We start from the raw sequence: 16,572 nt of genomic DNA, 5'->3' as shown, positions 1-16,572 counted from the left end.
TGTGGAAGTATGATAACGTGAAACACATTTTTTTCTATAAAAAGAAAAGAAACACGGCCGCTGTAATGAAACAGCGAGAGAAAGCGTAGCAGACGATCGCGGACCGACTGAATGTGTAAGTAGCCTAAATATATACATTAACTGACCACTGCTCTGAACTGAAACCGTCATAATCATTCCATTCAAGGATTAGGTTACTAATCATTTGCACATAATTAACAGTTGTACTCTTTGCCTTAAAAGTAAGCAGAAGATAATGTTACTCAGGAAATTTACCATGAAGATCAATTTTCTACAATGCTAGAATATGATGCGTAAATATCTCTTTCACTCTGTTCCTCCCTCTCTCTCATGGGCTAAAATATAAATTTACTAAGTCATATTAACTTCCACTGCTCGCTTTTAATGCAAAGTGTACAACTGTTTGCTTTTGCAAATGACAAGGGACTCATTGAATGGTTTCATTTAAGAGCAGTAGTTCATCAAATGTATATTTTTAGACTATCATTCAGTCTGTCCGCTATTATCTGCCACGCTTTTTCTCGCGGTTTTTTTTATTTTTTATAGAGGACGAGTTTCCTTCTCTACATATTATATGCCTTGCTCCCTTGTGGACATAGAAAATAAAGACACTGAAGAAATTGGACTCTAAAATCTAGAAACTATAAAGAGAATTAAGTGATAAATCCCATGCACACTGTAAACATGAATGGAACAGAGTATATTCATCAGTTATTCCCCCCCCCGCAAAACATAAGGTCAAAAACCATTGGGGTGTCCTCTCCCTGTTGTTACATGAATGTACAGTAGCCTACAACACTAGATAGTTACTGGTCCAGTGAACTAAGACTATAATTTGGGAGGATTGTACAATTAGGATATGTTCTTTAAATTGTACAATCCTCCCAAATTATAGTCCCAGTTTACTGGACAACACAAATTGTGTGCTAAGAATGCCAAATACCATGCACATGGAAGTGGAACAAACATGATCCTTATTGTTAAAGAATTAAAAAAAATGTATCAACTAAAATAATTCAAGGTGCATTGGTCAACTATAGAAATGTACAGCATTGTATGTATTGCCTTTAGTAACATACTTCATTTAAAACACATTTGAAATTTTATCAGCCTTTTCTACTTATCTCAACAACTGTCATAATATATTCATCAAACTTCTAACAACAATATGAACAGCAGTCTTCATACAGCAATATAACAGTAACAATGACTGTCAATGACGTGAATAATTATTAAAAACAATTATGGTTACAACTTTAAATAATAACAATACTTAAATGAACAGCAACATGCACCTGTTGTATTTTAATCCAGGCTGATAACAATAGGGTAAAACCACTGCTGGGTGATCAGAAAAGGCTCCAGGATTAAATAAATCCTGGCTGTTAGCCTGGTCGGGAGCAGAGTAGCTGCACAGAATAAATCTCCATGGTGATTTATGTGCCTCCACTTTCGTGAAACTGAGTCAAGGCTTAAATCATCCAGGATAACTGATAAATCCCGGCTTAATCCCTTATCTTGGTTTTGTGAAACAGGCCCCAGGAGAGGATGGTTCGTTTAGACAGCAGCTACACAAGCGTTTGTCCAAAGCTCAATATTCGTTGCAAACTAAGATAAACAGGCTACAAACTGACATCTTTCATTGTAGCTTGTTTGTAAAAAGTCGCTATAAGAGTAGAGCTGTGTTTGCACAGTGCCGTGGGCAAGAGTGGACAGCACAGACAGAGCAGACTGAAATTAGCCTGGCTCCGCCCTCCTATTTACTTCCGCTCAATTTTCATTTCCCTTCAGTACTCCGTCTGGGTTTGCCATAGACAGTATATAAAAGTGGACCAAGAGATCCCGTTGCTCTGGACGGAGACCAGTGAAGGATATTAGAAGCTCTTTTCCGGTGAGCGCTGAGCATTACTGCGCAGTCTCCAACTGAGAGAGACGACGTAAATGTGACGTGAGCAACGTGTCTGAAAGTTGGAAGTCTTCTGGTAGCTGTGCCAAGAGAAATCTCAATCATTCCCAATCTTGCAGAGACGGAGAGAGTAGGTATACGTAAGGAGATAACATAGGCACAGGCTAATTATTGCGAACTAAAATGCTAGTTAACATCAGTAATTAAACTTAAACAGCTAAGTCCAAACTGTCTGCAAGCTTCTCCTGTACTATACGGTAATTTCTCTACTATGAGACAGTAAGTTGCGTGGTTATGACACAATCGTTAGCCTATTTTTACAAAAACGTCTGCTACAGAGCCATAACGTGAGGTACAAGGTAATGGAGCCTTTTATACATTGTCGTGTTTCTTTAGAAATAAACAATTGACAAATAAAGTCTTTAAACGCTTCAGATGTAAAGCTATTCGCTGTCAAAGTGGCGTCAAAATGAATGGCAGTCAATGGAATGCTAACGGGGGGTGAGTGCTTATTAGCATCAAAATGGCGCCATAAGAGGTTCGGGTTGTGAGGAGATGCTTACCCCCTTGGGGTTTGCGGTATATTCTTGGGTTTTCTCCGGTCAAATATGTGTAGGTCCAATCAGTGAACAGAGGGAGTGGCTGAGAACAATGACGTTGAGGACGTGCACTAGAAAGATGCGAGCGAAGCCATTTGGCCCATTGTGGCAGCAACGCTGCCGAATATCCAGAAGTTAAAGGCCGAGCAAGAACAATCTTTGCTGAGTTGTGTTGGTGGCCATGATGTTGGGTCCCCCTCCTCCCCACGGGGTTCGGGAAAAGTTTGATTTTCCAGCTCGCTCCGTTAGTGGTGAAGGAGTTGGCTAAGGCTAAAGCTAGCGATGCTAATGCTAAATATAAGCCGATAGTTGTTGTCGGTCTCCCCTCTTGTTGCACATGCACATGACATACGTCACGACCAAACGTTAGCGATTAGTTATGGCAGATCCAGAGTGGCTCTGGGCAGATCCAATAGTTTTAAACTTCAACAGAGTACCCACCTTCAAGGAAGTTAACACTTGTCAATGGAGAGTGGCCAGACTCTCTGTACAAATGAAATGTACCAGAGTCTGGTAGGACCAGGCTACCGTCCTCACGCTGCTGCCGTAAAACTGGACACGGCAACGTTAGTGCCGCTGCGGCAACATCGGGTCCTCTTCCAGCATTGCTGGAGGACAACAGTCTGCTCTGTCTGCGCTGTCCACTGTGCTGTGCAAACACAGCTCTACTCTGCAAATAGCGAGTTTTTACAAACTTAAGCTAAAATGAAAGATGTCAGTTTGTAGCCTAACTGTTTATCTTAGTTTGCAACAAATCTTAAACTTTGGACAAACTCTTGTAAACGTAGCTGCTGTCTTAAAGGTCCAATGACATGGTGCTCTTTGGATGCTTTTATATAGGCCTTAGTGGTCCCCTAATACTGTATCTGAAGTCTCTTTTATATAGGCCTTAGTGGTCCCCTAATACTGTATCTGAAGTCTCTTTTATATAGGCCTTAGTGGTCCCCTAATACTGTATCTGAAGTCTCTTTTATATAGGCCTTAGTGGTCCCCTAATACTGTATCTGAAGTCTCTTTCCCGAAATTCAGCCTTGGTGCAGAATTACAGCCACTAGAGCCAGTCCCACAATGAGCTTTCCTTAGTATGTGCCATTTCTGTGTCTGTAGCTATTGAGGAGGGGGGGGGGCAAAGTGGAGGGTATGGGGTGTGGCCTTGACCAACTGCCACTTTGTGGGTTTGAAAGCCATGATGCCTCTCTCTCATGGGCGGGCCAAATTCTCTGGGCAGGCAAAGCAGAGAAAGGGAGGGTAACCTTTCCCCTTCTGATGTCATAAGGAGCAAGATTCCAGATCGGCTCATCTGAGCTTTCATTTTCTCAAAGGCAGAGCAGGATACCCAGGGCTCGGTTTATACCTATCACCATTTCTAGCCACTGGGGGACCATAGACAGGCTGGGGGAACGCATATTAATGTTAAAAAACCTCATAAAGTGAAATTTCCGTGCAATGGGACCTTTAACGAACCATCCTCTCCGCTGGAGCGGTAAACCTATGGATGTATTATAAGACCAAAACAGATACATGTGGCTACTTAACATGCACGTGAATGATGCCGTCATCATGTCAGCGTTCTTCATTCTTGATGATGTTGCCTGTTGTATTCTTTTGCAACAGCACTGTCTTATTTCAAATGAGGCATACAGGACGAATGCTAGCCTGCTTATCAGTCCATTCATCATTAAAGCTGCTGTTTTCCACAACTTTTCGCTTCAGGCTCTTTGACAGTGACATTTTTACCTGACAACAGGCCTTTCTTTCTACAAGCATTTTCTACCAATCAGGACATTGCATACTACGACAATGTTTCAGTAATCACAGACTTTAACCATCAATCCTCATTGAACTGCCCCCTAATCTGAGATCATTATCTAGTTATTATGGATTTTCCATGTTTTTTAGGAGTTTGCTTACACTAATACATGTAAAAAAATATGTAATGATAATTATATAATAATGATTGTCAAGAGGCTGTATCAAATGTGTTATTATAAAAGTTATTAAAAGATGCCCAGAGGTTGAGTGCAGAGGTAATGACAGTGGTAATATAGTAATACATAAAAAACTACAACACCTGCAGTAGACCTACGACCACCTGAAAAAGGAAAGAAATATTCTACATAATATTCTTTTTTTCATGTGATGACCAGATATTTTATAATGATCCATCTCTGCTTGTGCATTTATTGCATTCAAAATATTCAAAAAGCAAACATGTTTTAAGTAGCAAACATACAGTATTATGTTTATGTAGTTAAAAAAACAGAAGTCCACATTTCCACCCTTCTGCTAATGAATCAAGTGTGTAATCACTGAAACAGGCTTATTGAAAATGCAGCCCTGAAAATGGTCCCGACACCATTTAGTATAGTTGTAGTAAAATGAACCTAACCTCACTGGTATTCTAATGTTGACAGTACATTTGGGTAGTCACATTAAAACTAACGTTATCCTGTTTTACATGAACTGTTTGGCAAAAGAGAGCAGAAATCAGGCTGCTTTGAAGGTAAAATAGAGGGATGTGAAATAAGTGATACCGGCACAGTCACTTGTGACTCGGTTTCCCACAGCTTAGCAGTTTTCACAGGTGGAAATCAGCAAAGTACAAGTCTTTGGTCAACATGGAGACGATGCACGGGATCTGCTTCTTGCCATTAAATCCCGGCAGGTTGGAGGAGGACTCAAAGTGGAGCGCCACCTTGCGGTTGACGCGGGTCATGATCTGCATCAGCTCCAGCTCTCCGCGGAAACGCGTCAACATCTCGCACAGCGCCTGCATGAACCAGGAGCCGTTGGTCGTGTTCCTCCATGAGTAGTAGCCTGCAGGACGAGTCACGTTACGAGTGTTCTTACCATTTCATTATGGATCATAAACATACCAGGGCTGCACAATATATCTTTTTTTTTTTTTATCGGTATCTCAATAAACACGTCGTGAAAGGCTGCGACGTATCGCGGAAAGACACTCAGAGATTTTTTGGAGTTAGTTGAAGTTGAGTATCAGTAGAAAACTGCACTTTAAAATGTAAGTCTTTTTTTTCTTTTAGCACAGCAGTGTAGATACCAGCATTACTTACGTCAGAACAATATCGGTTTCATTTTCTCTGCTGTCCATTTTTCTTTTTTTCAAACATAAAAACAACAGGAACTCCATACAGTTTGGGAGAGCTAAGTTGTACAGTGCAGAGTGTTAAAACAAGTTGGTAAGGCCGGGGACGTCATTCTCTTTTTAATGGTGCTTTTTATGTTAAATTCAGTTTTTAATTTGTCCAATAAAATAATGTTGGAAATTATTATTATTATTGTTTTTTAAATTCAATAAGCAATATGTTGCATTTTAGCAGAATACTTAAAGCAGAAAGGCAGAACTGAGTACACGTTTTTATTGCAAATAATGTCATCGCAATATTCAACAACATTATCGCATATTACATATTTTCCTTATATCGTGCAGCCCTAAAAACATACTGAATACCAGGGCTTTAAAGAAATTAGTAATTCCCAGGACAAAAAGTCTTTTCTACCACTTCCGTTGTTCAGTGTGTTACCTGGAGCGGTGGAATAGGCATACAGGAAGTCTGCCTCCACAGGAATCCTCTCTGATGTTTGAGCATCGACGCTGTCGGCCTCAATCCCGTTATCCAGCTCCGCCCCACGGCACGCCTCAAAAGGAAATCCAGGTAGATTAAATATAACATACATTACACACATTAAAGCTAGGATAGGCAGTTTTTTCTGGCATCATCGTGCAAAAAGTCCATACTGATCTTTCAGCATGTTGTAATTAAAGTGGACTGACAGATAACTAGACTTCTGCATCTCCTCTTGGCTCTGTTTCCAGCCTTTAGAAAACTAGTCCCTGACTGGGGACTTTGGCCAATCACAGATCATTTCAGAGCGAGGGCGTTCCTATTGGCTGTTCTACAAAACGCAGGTGCATGTACACATCCCTTCAGATGGTGAAAGCCTGATTCAGTGATAGAAGATTCTGCAGAAAAAGTTGCTATTCTAGCATTGGCAACAACTGAATACACTGCAAAGCAACCCCAAAAAAAGTAGTAAGACTTTAGGTCTAAAAGAGAGTCTGACAATAAATGCAACATATGTCAATACCAGCGAAACGTTCCAGAGATGGAGAGAAACTGCCTTTTGCTAACCTTAGCCAAAAGGCTAAAGCTCAGAGCTAAGGTTCCCAGAAGGCTAAACTATTAGCATCTGTAACGCTTGCCAATGTTGACACGTTTTATTCATAAACATGAACTCGAATCACAGTATGTCATCTCAAATGGCTTTACACACCCACAAAGCCTTCAAAGAAAACAGTCATTCTCATAGAAGAGAGCTGCAGGAGGAGGGCTATGTTTTTAAATTTTTTGCCGTTTGCCAGAAAACTACCACACACGGCTTTAACTGTGATGGTATTTGATTTGACTTGTCTCGGACTTGGCCATTGGACTCCAAATATTCTAGTTGGTCTCGACCGAGTCCAGCACTACATGCTTTTGTTCTAAAGTAACTTCCTCCTTCAGAACAAAACCATAGATGGAGCGCGCTCGTTCAAAAAACAGGTGTCGGTTTAAGTTCAAATCCATCTAGAACAGGCATTGAGATTGGTCACCTGGTAGTACACAGTGTCATTATTTAATCAAAGAGACAAGGGGATATTAAGGCTATAATATGCCAATGTGTGTGGTTAACTCAGCTGCAAAACTCAGTAATAGATCGCTATCTTTGGTTCGTCTGAATTCCTGTGAATTCGCACCAAAACTGAAACTCATGCGTTGTTGCTACGCCACCTGGGGAAACAAAGTTGTGTGATATCCGACTGTTTAAAAGCGTGTAGCTTAATACTAGTTAGGTAGTAGTCGGCTGAGTCGAGTCCATTCATGATGTGGATGGAATAAGATGTGGAAAAAGGTGGGCAAACAACGAGAATGCAGGATACTATTTTAAAAATCAGCGACCGAGGAGACAACGGATAGAAGGTAAGATAATCCAGTCTCTCTCCAGACTCAAATACGTTGAGAAAAAAAACAAAAAACATGCTACATGGGGGCAACAGAGTCTGATAACTTGTTTAGACAACATAGGGAACCAAACGGGAGCGGGACGGGATTCGGGAGTCTTTCTCTCGGGATTTTGCAGGGATTTATTTATTTATTTTTTTTTTTTTGGGGCAGTCACGTGATCGGGATGTGACGGGAGTATTTTCGTGGGCTCGGGATGGGATGGGAGCGACAATTGATTCCCATGTCACCCTCTAGTATACACCTGGCTGCATCATATTCCTCAATCATCAGGCTTCAATCATTTGCATTTTGGCCACAGACACAATGTCAACGAGCAGTTTGTACTATGAATTCTTCAGGACAAGTAAAAAGTTAAATAATGGCAACATTTCCATTTTATATTTTAAGTAAATAATGTGGCCTAATTTGAGAATTTCTTTCGACGATCTTGACTGTCTCTCATTTGGACTCGGTCTTGACTTGGACTTGAACCTCTTTGGACTTGGTCTTTACTCGGTCTCGACTAGTCCTGGTCTTGGACTCGACAAAGGTGGACTTTTGACTTTTGATTTTGGAAATCAGTGTCCTAGTTAGCTACGTCTCCGTCTACAAGCATTATAGGCACATTGCCGGAAAGTGATGGCACAAGATGAACAGGTATAGTTTCAACTAGTACACGTGTATGTGTGTGGTAACGTGGGTATATTTAACCAACCTGTATGAAGAAGAGCTTGGGTTTCCCCACCAGACTCTTACAGCGATCTCCTTTAAAGTATTTTGTCAGCTTCTCCAACTTTTCAAAGCCGTCGGTGCCATATATCACGCCCTCGTCTCCGTGACTTAGCAACACACATGCAAATGATGCACTCTTACTGTGGTCCTCCTTGGATGCTAGTGACACACACACACAGGGATAGATAGAAAATAAGACGAGTTACATCATTAGTCCAGATACCCTCTCATTTGAATTATTATCATATTGAGGACAGTGCAGATATTGCAGATATTTTAGCATCTCGCAGTTATAGTTCTCAGACTGCAAAACATACAGGTCTGGCATGGATGGCTACTTAACAGTTCCCAAAGACAGTAGAGTAGTACACTGTGCAAAATTATTAGGCAAGTTGTATTCCTGAGGATTTAATGTATTGTAACAAATACATTGCTCTCAGTCAATCAGAAATGTTAATAAACCTCAAATCTGAATATTTAACAAAGGAAGAGTGAGTTTTGGCTTTCTCAGGAGAATATCTAGGTGCAGAATTATTATGCAACTAAATGAAAAACTAAAATTTTCCCATCTCACTTGTTTTTTTTTTTTTATTTCTTAGAGTAAGAATAAAACTCAAAATGTACAAATAAACACTTCTGACATTTCAAGAAATATTCAGTGACCAATATAGCCATCCTCCTTTTCAATAACTGTCACGAGCCTTCCATCCATGGAATCTGTTAGTTTCTTGATCTGTTGATGATCAACTTTTTGTGCAGCAGCAACCACAGCATCCCAAATGCTGTTCAAAGAGGTCTTCCCTCACTGTGAATCTCACGTTTAAGAAGGGCCCACAAGTTCTCAATGGGATTTAGGTCAGGTGAGGAAGGGGGCCATGTCATTATTCTGTCATCTTTAAATGGCTAGCCATGCAGTGGAGTACTTGGATGCATGTGATGGAGCATTGTCCTGCATAAAAATCATGGCCTTCTTGAAGGATATAGAGTTTTTCCTGTACCACTGCTTGAAGAAAGTATCTTCTAAAAACTGGCAGTAGTTTTGGGAGTTGATTTAAGTCCATCTTCAACCCGAAAAGGTACAACTAGCTCATCCTTAATAATAGCAGCCCATACCAGTACTCCACCTCCACCTTGCTGGCATCTGACTCGAAGTGGAGCTCTGTGCCCATTAGTGATCCAACCACGGGCCCATCCATCTGGTCCGTCAAGAGTCACTCTCATTTCATCTGTCCATAAAAACTTTGAAAATTCTGTCTTCAGACATTTCTTGGCCCATTCTTGACGTTTCAACTTATGAGTCTTGTTAAATGGCGGTCGTGTTTCAGCCTTTCTTACCTGGGCCATGTCTCTGAGCACTGAACACCTTGTACTTCTGGACACTCCAGGTAGGTTGCATTTCTGGAATATGGCGGCACTGGAGGTTAATGGGTTCCTGGTAACTTCACGTTTAATTCTTCTCAAGTCTCTAGCAGTAAATCTGCGTCTTTTTTTCTACAGACGTTTCTTGCGACCCTGTTGACTATTTGCAACAAAACAGTTTGATTGTTCGGTGATCACGCCTCAATATCTTTGCTACTTCAAGAGTGCTGCATCTCTCTGAAAGGCATTTTACAATTTTGGACTTTTCAGAGTCTGTTAAATCTCTTTTTTTTTGCCCATTTTGTCTGAGGTAAAGAAGCTGCCTAATAATTATGCACACCTTGATATAGGGTGTTGGCCACACCCTCCCTCATTACACAAATACACATCACCTGATAATGCTTAAATCAAATTAGCATTCAAGTTTATATAGCTTGGAATTGGAAAATATGCATGAAAATGACAATAAGATCAAAATACTCACTTGCCTAATAATTTTGCATACAGTGTAGAGTTACAGTAATAAGTGTGTTTGGGAATTAAAGAGTAGCCACACTCAGACGCTGCCATCTAGTGGTTGCTGCATGCTCCTGTGGCAATGCAGTCTATATAAACAGCTGTTGAACAGCTATTTTGTATCCATTTCTGTATTTATTGTTTATTTCATATTAATGTAGGTTTGTCTGCTTATGTATGCACCAACTACCATGGTAAATTCTTTGTAAGTGTAACTCACTTTGGCAATAAATCTGATTCTGAAATGCAGCAATTTGCTGTTCCAATAAGTCGACAAATTGATTGTACATGGCAGTGTGAGAGGATGGGAAGCATTCTTTTTCTTTAAACTTTAAAGTGCTCATATAATTTTTGGCTTTTTCCCTTTCCTTTATAGTGTTAAATATCTTTTTTGTGCACGTTATAGGATTACAAAGTGAAAAAGCCAAAAGTCTATCCCAAAGTGACTTACCATCTTCAACAGAAAACACTGTTCACAAACTGCTCCAAACAGCTCTATTGTAGTCCAGCCTTTAATTCCGTGACAAGCGTTCGTGACTTTGTGACACGTTATCATAGACAGTAAAATGAATGGACAATGTGACCCCGTAGACTTCCATGGAGACCAGTGAAGGATATTAGAAGCACTTTTCCGATGAGTGCTGAGCGTTACTGAGCAGCCTCCAACTGAGAGAGACGACGCAGATGTGACGTGAGCAATCTGTCTGAAAGTTAAAAGTTTTCTGGTAGCTGTGCCAAGAGAAATCTCAATCATTCCCAATCTTGCAGAGACGGAGAACGTAAGTATATGTAAGGAGATAACATGGACACAGGCTAATTATTGCTAACTAAAATGCTAGTTAACATTAGTAATTAAACTTAAACAGCTAATGTAAGTCCAAACTGTCTGCGAGCTTCTCCTGTACTGTACGGTAATTCCTCTACTGTGCGACAGTAAGTCGCGTGGTTATGACACAAACGTTAGCCTTTTTTTACAAAAACGTCTGCTACGGAGCCATAACATGAGGTACAAGGTAATGGAGCCTTTTATACATTGTCGTGTTTCTTTAGAAATAAACAATGGATAAAGAGAGTCTTTAAACGCTTCAGATGAAAAGTTATTCGCTGTCAAAGTGACGCCAAAATGAATGGCAGTCAATGGGATGCTAACGGGAGGTGATGGCTTGTTAACATCAAAATGGCTCCATAGTAGGTATGCTTTGCGGAGGTTGGCTTACCCCCTTGGTTATTATGCTCGCCTAGCTGCTAGCGTGACACACCCTCATACTCTGCAACTGACTAGCTGGTAGTCCGTACCTAGCTACTGCGCATGTGTGACTCCCAACAAAGATGGAACAGAAGTGAGATGCCTCACTCTGTAGCTTAGAAAAAGCGTAGAAAATTAAACCACATAAACCTATTCTGGTACAACCTCTAAATACAATTATTAACCTGAAAATGAGCATAATATGAGCACTCTAAATAAATAAAAAAACTGTAGTTTCTATTACCACTAGACAACAGCTGTTTCATCTCCTCCACGGTCTGATCAGTGTTCACACTGATCTTATAACCCAGCTCAGAGAAGGTCTTAATAGCAGTAGCAGCATCTACATCCGTCCCGTTCCGAGCACTCATCCCTGGAGAGAGACACACACAAACACACAGGTAGGAATGCAGTAGTCGGCAGCTACAATCATGGGCGTAAATTTCATCTAATAGATGAAGATAAGAGCAATTATTGAAGGGGACACAAATAATACAGCCACAGTTGTACTTGTAGAGGATATGTGTAGTTGTGCGACTCTAGTAGTAAGTAGGCTGGCAAGGCTATTTTATTCACTTTAAACATCGGATGAAGTGACTCTTTTCTCTAATACAGATTATGCTGAACTGAGAACTGAGCCTCCTAGCGAGCAAGCTAACCAACTAGCCAGCCAGCCACTTAAATAGTAAAGTTTAACAACTTAATGTTTCATTCACACACTCTTGTCACAGCGTAGAAAAGCACAACACTCTCGCCAGATGAGTGACAACTTTGTTAGGCTTGTTTTTTGGTAACCAGTGAAAGCACTGTGGGTGGAATAAGCAAGCTAACATTAGCTAATTAACTATCCATCAAGCTACCAAACAAGCTAAGTAACTTTATAACTGCTAGCTAACACAGTGGACTCATGAAAAAATACATAATTTTTTTTGTCATGACTAATTTATTAATGACTTAGCATAACCTGTATTAGAGAAAAGAATCACTTTATCTGATGTTTAAAGCGAAAAAAAAACTTTACTGACGCAATTCATGGATGTATTAAGAGAAGCACGAGTCCCACCAGACTTCTGTTGTTCCCCTGTGTGCATTTGTATTGTTTAACTTTTTACACAATTATTTGAAGTGTGGTTTTAATGTTACTTTTAGGGGGGGACACACATGGGGGTGGGTCCCAATTGCTGTATAAATCACACATTGTTAGTAAAATGGGGATGACACATTGACACACACGAGACTTGTTTGTTGTCTGTTATTAAATTTACAGAACATTTGTGCAAGTGACTGTGTAATTAAAGAAGTGTGTGTGTGTGTGTGTGTGTGTGTGTGTGTGTGTGTGTGTGTGTGTGCGTGTGTGAGACACTTGTTAAATGTGTGTACTTACCTGTGCTTCTGTGGAAGTTCTTATTGTTGATAATCAGACAGGTTCCGATGCAGGGATAGTCCATCTTGTAGCGGTAAGGGTCAGAACCTGCTGTTTTACTGCTGCGGGGGACAGAGTCCAATTCCTCAGCAGTCTTACTACTGCCTGCGGGCTCTGCATCTGACCTGACAATTCTCACACACACACACACACACACACACACACACACACAAACCTTGTTTAGCACCGTCACACTCAAACGAGTTTTAACACGCTGACAGCTCAGTGGAATCTAAACTTGCTTAACCACAGTCTGTGCCGTGCGACTGCACAGCCATGGACCTGTCCACCCACACGGCTGCTTTCAGCCCGATTATGTGGGAGTGTGCAGACATTGGCTGGATCTCACTTTCCTTATTTGATAGCTTCTCGCTCTTTGCTCCTCAGCTGAACCCGGAAGTTATTCGGGGCCTTCCTTTGTGAAGGCCGTCTCAAAGCTATTATTTCTGCAGTGAGGAGCGGGCATTGAGGAGGGATCTCTGAGGAGCTATGAGCGAGGATACACAAGAGCAGCCTTCCCGGAAGCCTTGCAGCTGAAAGCTGTCGCTCATAACGGTTCTATTTGTACTCGGAAGTCGGATTTTCTGAGGTCAAAGTCGGTACTGCTAGAGTGGTCGATAGTTAGGTTTAGGCATGGGGAGTGGGGATTGGTTAGGGTAAGAATACCAGGGTAAGCCAATCAGAGGCAGAATAAGGCGGGCCACTAGGCATGTCCTTTGATGTCGACACGTCTAGCAGATCTGATCTAGCATCTACCGTAGGCAACACGCCCCCTGACCTCGGACAACCCTGCAGGTCCAGAAGAATTATGTTTTCTCCAGATTACAGGTGTGTAAAACACTGAAAAAGGAGTGACATGAGACTGTTAAAATTGACCTTATTTTCAATAGACCGAGCATACAGGATTAGGTACATCTATAATATATGGGTAGTCAGATGTAGTCATCAGTGTACAATAATTATTACCTTTTCTTTGAAAACAATTTCAAGGCGTCCACTGTGTCCCCATCACTCTGCGTCACGTCCATGTTCCTACAGGAATGGATGCATACAAGGCAGTGATCAGAAAATATAGGACCTCCATTTGGTGAAAGTAGAAACAACTACCAAGATAAAAAAAAAAAACCCAACACTTGTTTCTCGATTGGCATCTATCTTTCTCTTCCAGTTCCTGGTATTCAGTATCTTGCACTCTGTCAAAGTATGTGCAGGGCTCATCCAATTACTATCAATGCCATTTCAAACAAATCATATGATCAATTCATATCAGCAAAAGCCACTTGAGGACGATTGAATGGGTTCATACGTACGCTTTGTTAACTTAGTTTTTATACTATATTATGGAGCTGCAAAGATTAATCAAACTATCAAATTAATCGCCAACTATTTTGATAACCGATTTGATCAGTTTGAGTAATTTTTATTAAAAAAAGTAAAAACTTATTTGATTCCAGCTCCGTAAATGTGAACATTTTCTAGTTTCTTCAATAATCAGCAGCCCTACTATATTCATTTGATTTGTTCAAGTACTGCTGAAGGCTGGAATGAAACTCTTTATCTTTCTAGCAAATAACAATGACAACTAAGGCAACCATACTGGATTGATGTTTAGGAGTTTAGAAAAACTGATAAGACATATACATATAGGTTAACAACAACCCATTACATGTACTGTATATTGACATGGTTCCCTTAGATTTGGTTTTATTTATTTTTTGTCACAGAAAATAATAACACGAAAATTGACTAACTGGTATTTTGTCACAGAGCTGGCGTTCAACAGGTTTCCTCCCACACAGGCATTTCTTCTTTGGTAGCTAGATAGTAATTCCAATGAACATGTTTGACAGTGAGGCAGCTGAAATTCAATTTCATTTAACCCCCATTGAGGGAGGCAGCAGGTATTTCAGAGACCCTGGGAGATAGCTGAGAAAAATCTGTTAAATTTGTTCCTTTGCAATTTGGGTGAACTAACCCTAACCCTAGATGTAGGCCTATACTGTATGATTTCCGTTAAAATATTATATCTAAAAATAAAAACATAGGTCCACTCACTCTTTTTCTTACTGGATAGCAGAAACTCCCTGAGAGTAACGTTTATGGGATTTTTGTTGTTTGTTTGTATGTTTAGGTTATACAGGACGCTATAGAGTCGTTTTAATCAGACTTTAAACCCGAAACCACACAGAGCAAAGCCCTGATGGTTAGTTCAAACTGACCACAACGAGGAAGTTGTTGACATTGTGGTTAGTCTAGTTTATTGTGGTTAGGTGGGTGGAGAGGCAAGCTACCTATATTTAATTAATATTCATTTAGGAATACACCATCCCAGGTAACAATTTTTGGTTCCCAGAACGTTCGTTTTTGGTTGCGGGAACGTTCCCTGAAGGTTAGTTTTTGGTTCCCATGGAAAGTTTTCCTGACGTTTAGGGAACGTTAATTTTTGGTTACATCGACCGTTCCCGGAACCTTTAGAGAACATTCGACTACCGTTGCAGCAACCTTTAGGGAACGTTCCCCTAACGTTGTAACCTTTAGAGAACGTTCCCCTAACGTTCCCCTACCGTTGTAACCTTTAGAGAACGTTCCCCTACCGTTGTAACCTTTAGAGAACGTTCCCTAAACGTTCTGTGTTAGTGGGGATGTATTATACCAAATATATTGAATGTATCATTATAAATAAGTTATATTATAATAGGCTTAAACAGTGTTCGAGAGAAAGGATGCAATACTGTCAAAACGAAACTCCATCGACAGGAACTTTAACGTTACAGCTCTGTTATCAGAAGTAGGGCAGTAAAAAGCGAATATGACTTTATTCATATGGAATTATATATATTAACTTTACATTATCCACCTGTCAAATGTAGCTAGTTAACAAATACCGTTTTCTGTAAAACAGGACTGTGGGAATACTAGTTCAACGGTTGATGTAATAAAAGTACGCTCCTGCAAGATGTAGCCATGTCTCATTCAGGAAGCAACGCGAAACTGTTACTAGCCAACTTTAATTACGTTAATTTACACATGAAATTAACCACAGCGAAAAATGACCAACGAATAACGTTAACGTTGCGAGTTGAAGACACACACGAAACGTTTGTTAGTGCATGTGTCATATGTGCATATGGGATTTTGGCCACCTGCATTAGCTAGCCAAGTTTTGAACGAGTGAGTTCACAATAGCCTCCAGCTTTACTAAACGTCAACTAAAGATGTATTTCAGGTGCTAACTTTACCTCGTTAACCTTAACCATAGCTACCTGAAGTCGGTTAAGTTACCAGGGAAGGACACTCAAATATAAGTCGTGCCTTGTCAAAATCATATGTGAATAATTGAAAAAATATATTTTTCTTCCAAAATAAACGTACCTCTTTTGTGGGATGGTGGTAAAATAGGTGTTATCAAGTCCACGTCCTTACCATCAATAATACCATTCCCAATCATTACAAGGAAATGTCAAATTGTTCGTTCGAAGTACAGGCATGAAACTCTTAGCCAATCAGGAACGCTACTCACTGTGTGGGCTGGCGAAACCACAGAAAGTCAGCAGTTGATTGGCTTAGAAAACTGTCCAGAACGTCACGAACAATCCCTTAGGGCTAGGAAAAAAGGAAAACTTTACACAACTCATACAAGGGAAACCAATTTGACTACAAGCATTCAACATCACCCAGAAATAGAACTTCTGATATTCTTTTGTAAAAAACAAAAAAAACACAAACAAAAAATGCTCTTATTTTTGCATTTATTAAACTTGTTT

General features: G+C 40.3%; 1 protein-coding gene and 2 long non-coding RNA genes across 3 annotated transcripts in view; 2 read left to right on the top strand and 1 right to left on the bottom strand.

Moving 5' to 3' along the window:
* The window catches only part of LOC116036565, a 36,412-nt gene that overhangs the window by 19,498 nt on the left and 342 nt on the right, over positions 1–16,572 (top strand). Inside the window, exon 2 of the long non-coding RNA XR_004101643.2 lies at positions 1,043–1,050. This is a non-coding gene — a long non-coding RNA (uncharacterized LOC116036565). The remainder of the gene's footprint in view (positions 1–1,042; positions 1,051–16,572) is intronic.
* Positions 4,691–16,304, bottom strand: LOC116036562 (caspase-3-like). Its single transcript, XM_031280126.2, has 7 exons — positions 16,181–16,304; positions 13,775–13,840; positions 12,770–12,933; positions 11,630–11,758; positions 8,248–8,423; positions 6,072–6,186; positions 4,691–5,343 (listed from the first exon to the last, which is right to left on the bottom strand). Exons 2-7 carry the CDS (start codon positions 13,834–13,836, stop codon positions 5,105–5,107), a joined length of 885 nt encoding a protein of 294 aa, XP_031135986.1. The 5' UTR covers positions 13,837–13,840; positions 16,181–16,304; the 3' UTR covers positions 4,691–5,104.
* LOC116036566 lies at positions 8,450–10,235 on the top strand. Its single transcript, XR_004101644.2, has 3 exons — positions 8,450–8,621; positions 8,657–8,658; positions 10,131–10,235. It is a non-coding gene; the product is annotated as an uncharacterized LOC116036566 (long non-coding RNA).

The sequence above is a fragment of the Sander lucioperca genome, chromosome 1 (genome assembly GCF_008315115.2).
Source record: "Sander lucioperca isolate FBNREF2018 chromosome 1, SLUC_FBN_1.2, whole genome shotgun sequence".
NCBI classification, from domain to species: domain Eukaryota; kingdom Metazoa; phylum Chordata; class Actinopteri; order Perciformes; family Percidae; genus Sander; species Sander lucioperca.
The sequence above is the reverse complement of the archived record's forward strand: the minus strand, read 5'-3'. Positions and strand labels throughout refer to the sequence as shown.

Excerpts from the sequence above, each read along its gene's own strand:
- LOC116036562 (XM_031280126.2), bottom strand. The coding sequence starts at position 13,836 with ATGGACGTGACGCAGAGTGATGGGGACACAGTGGACGCCTTGAAATTG. Across the intron at positions 8,424-11,629 it reads GAAACAGCTGTTGTCTAGTG|CATCCAAGGAGGACCACAGT; the intron begins GTAATAGAAACT and ends GTGTGTCACTAG. Across the intron at positions 5,344-6,071 it reads TGCCTATTCCACCGCTCCAG|GCTACTACTCATGGAGGAAC; the intron begins GTAACACACTGA and ends CTCGTCCTGCAG.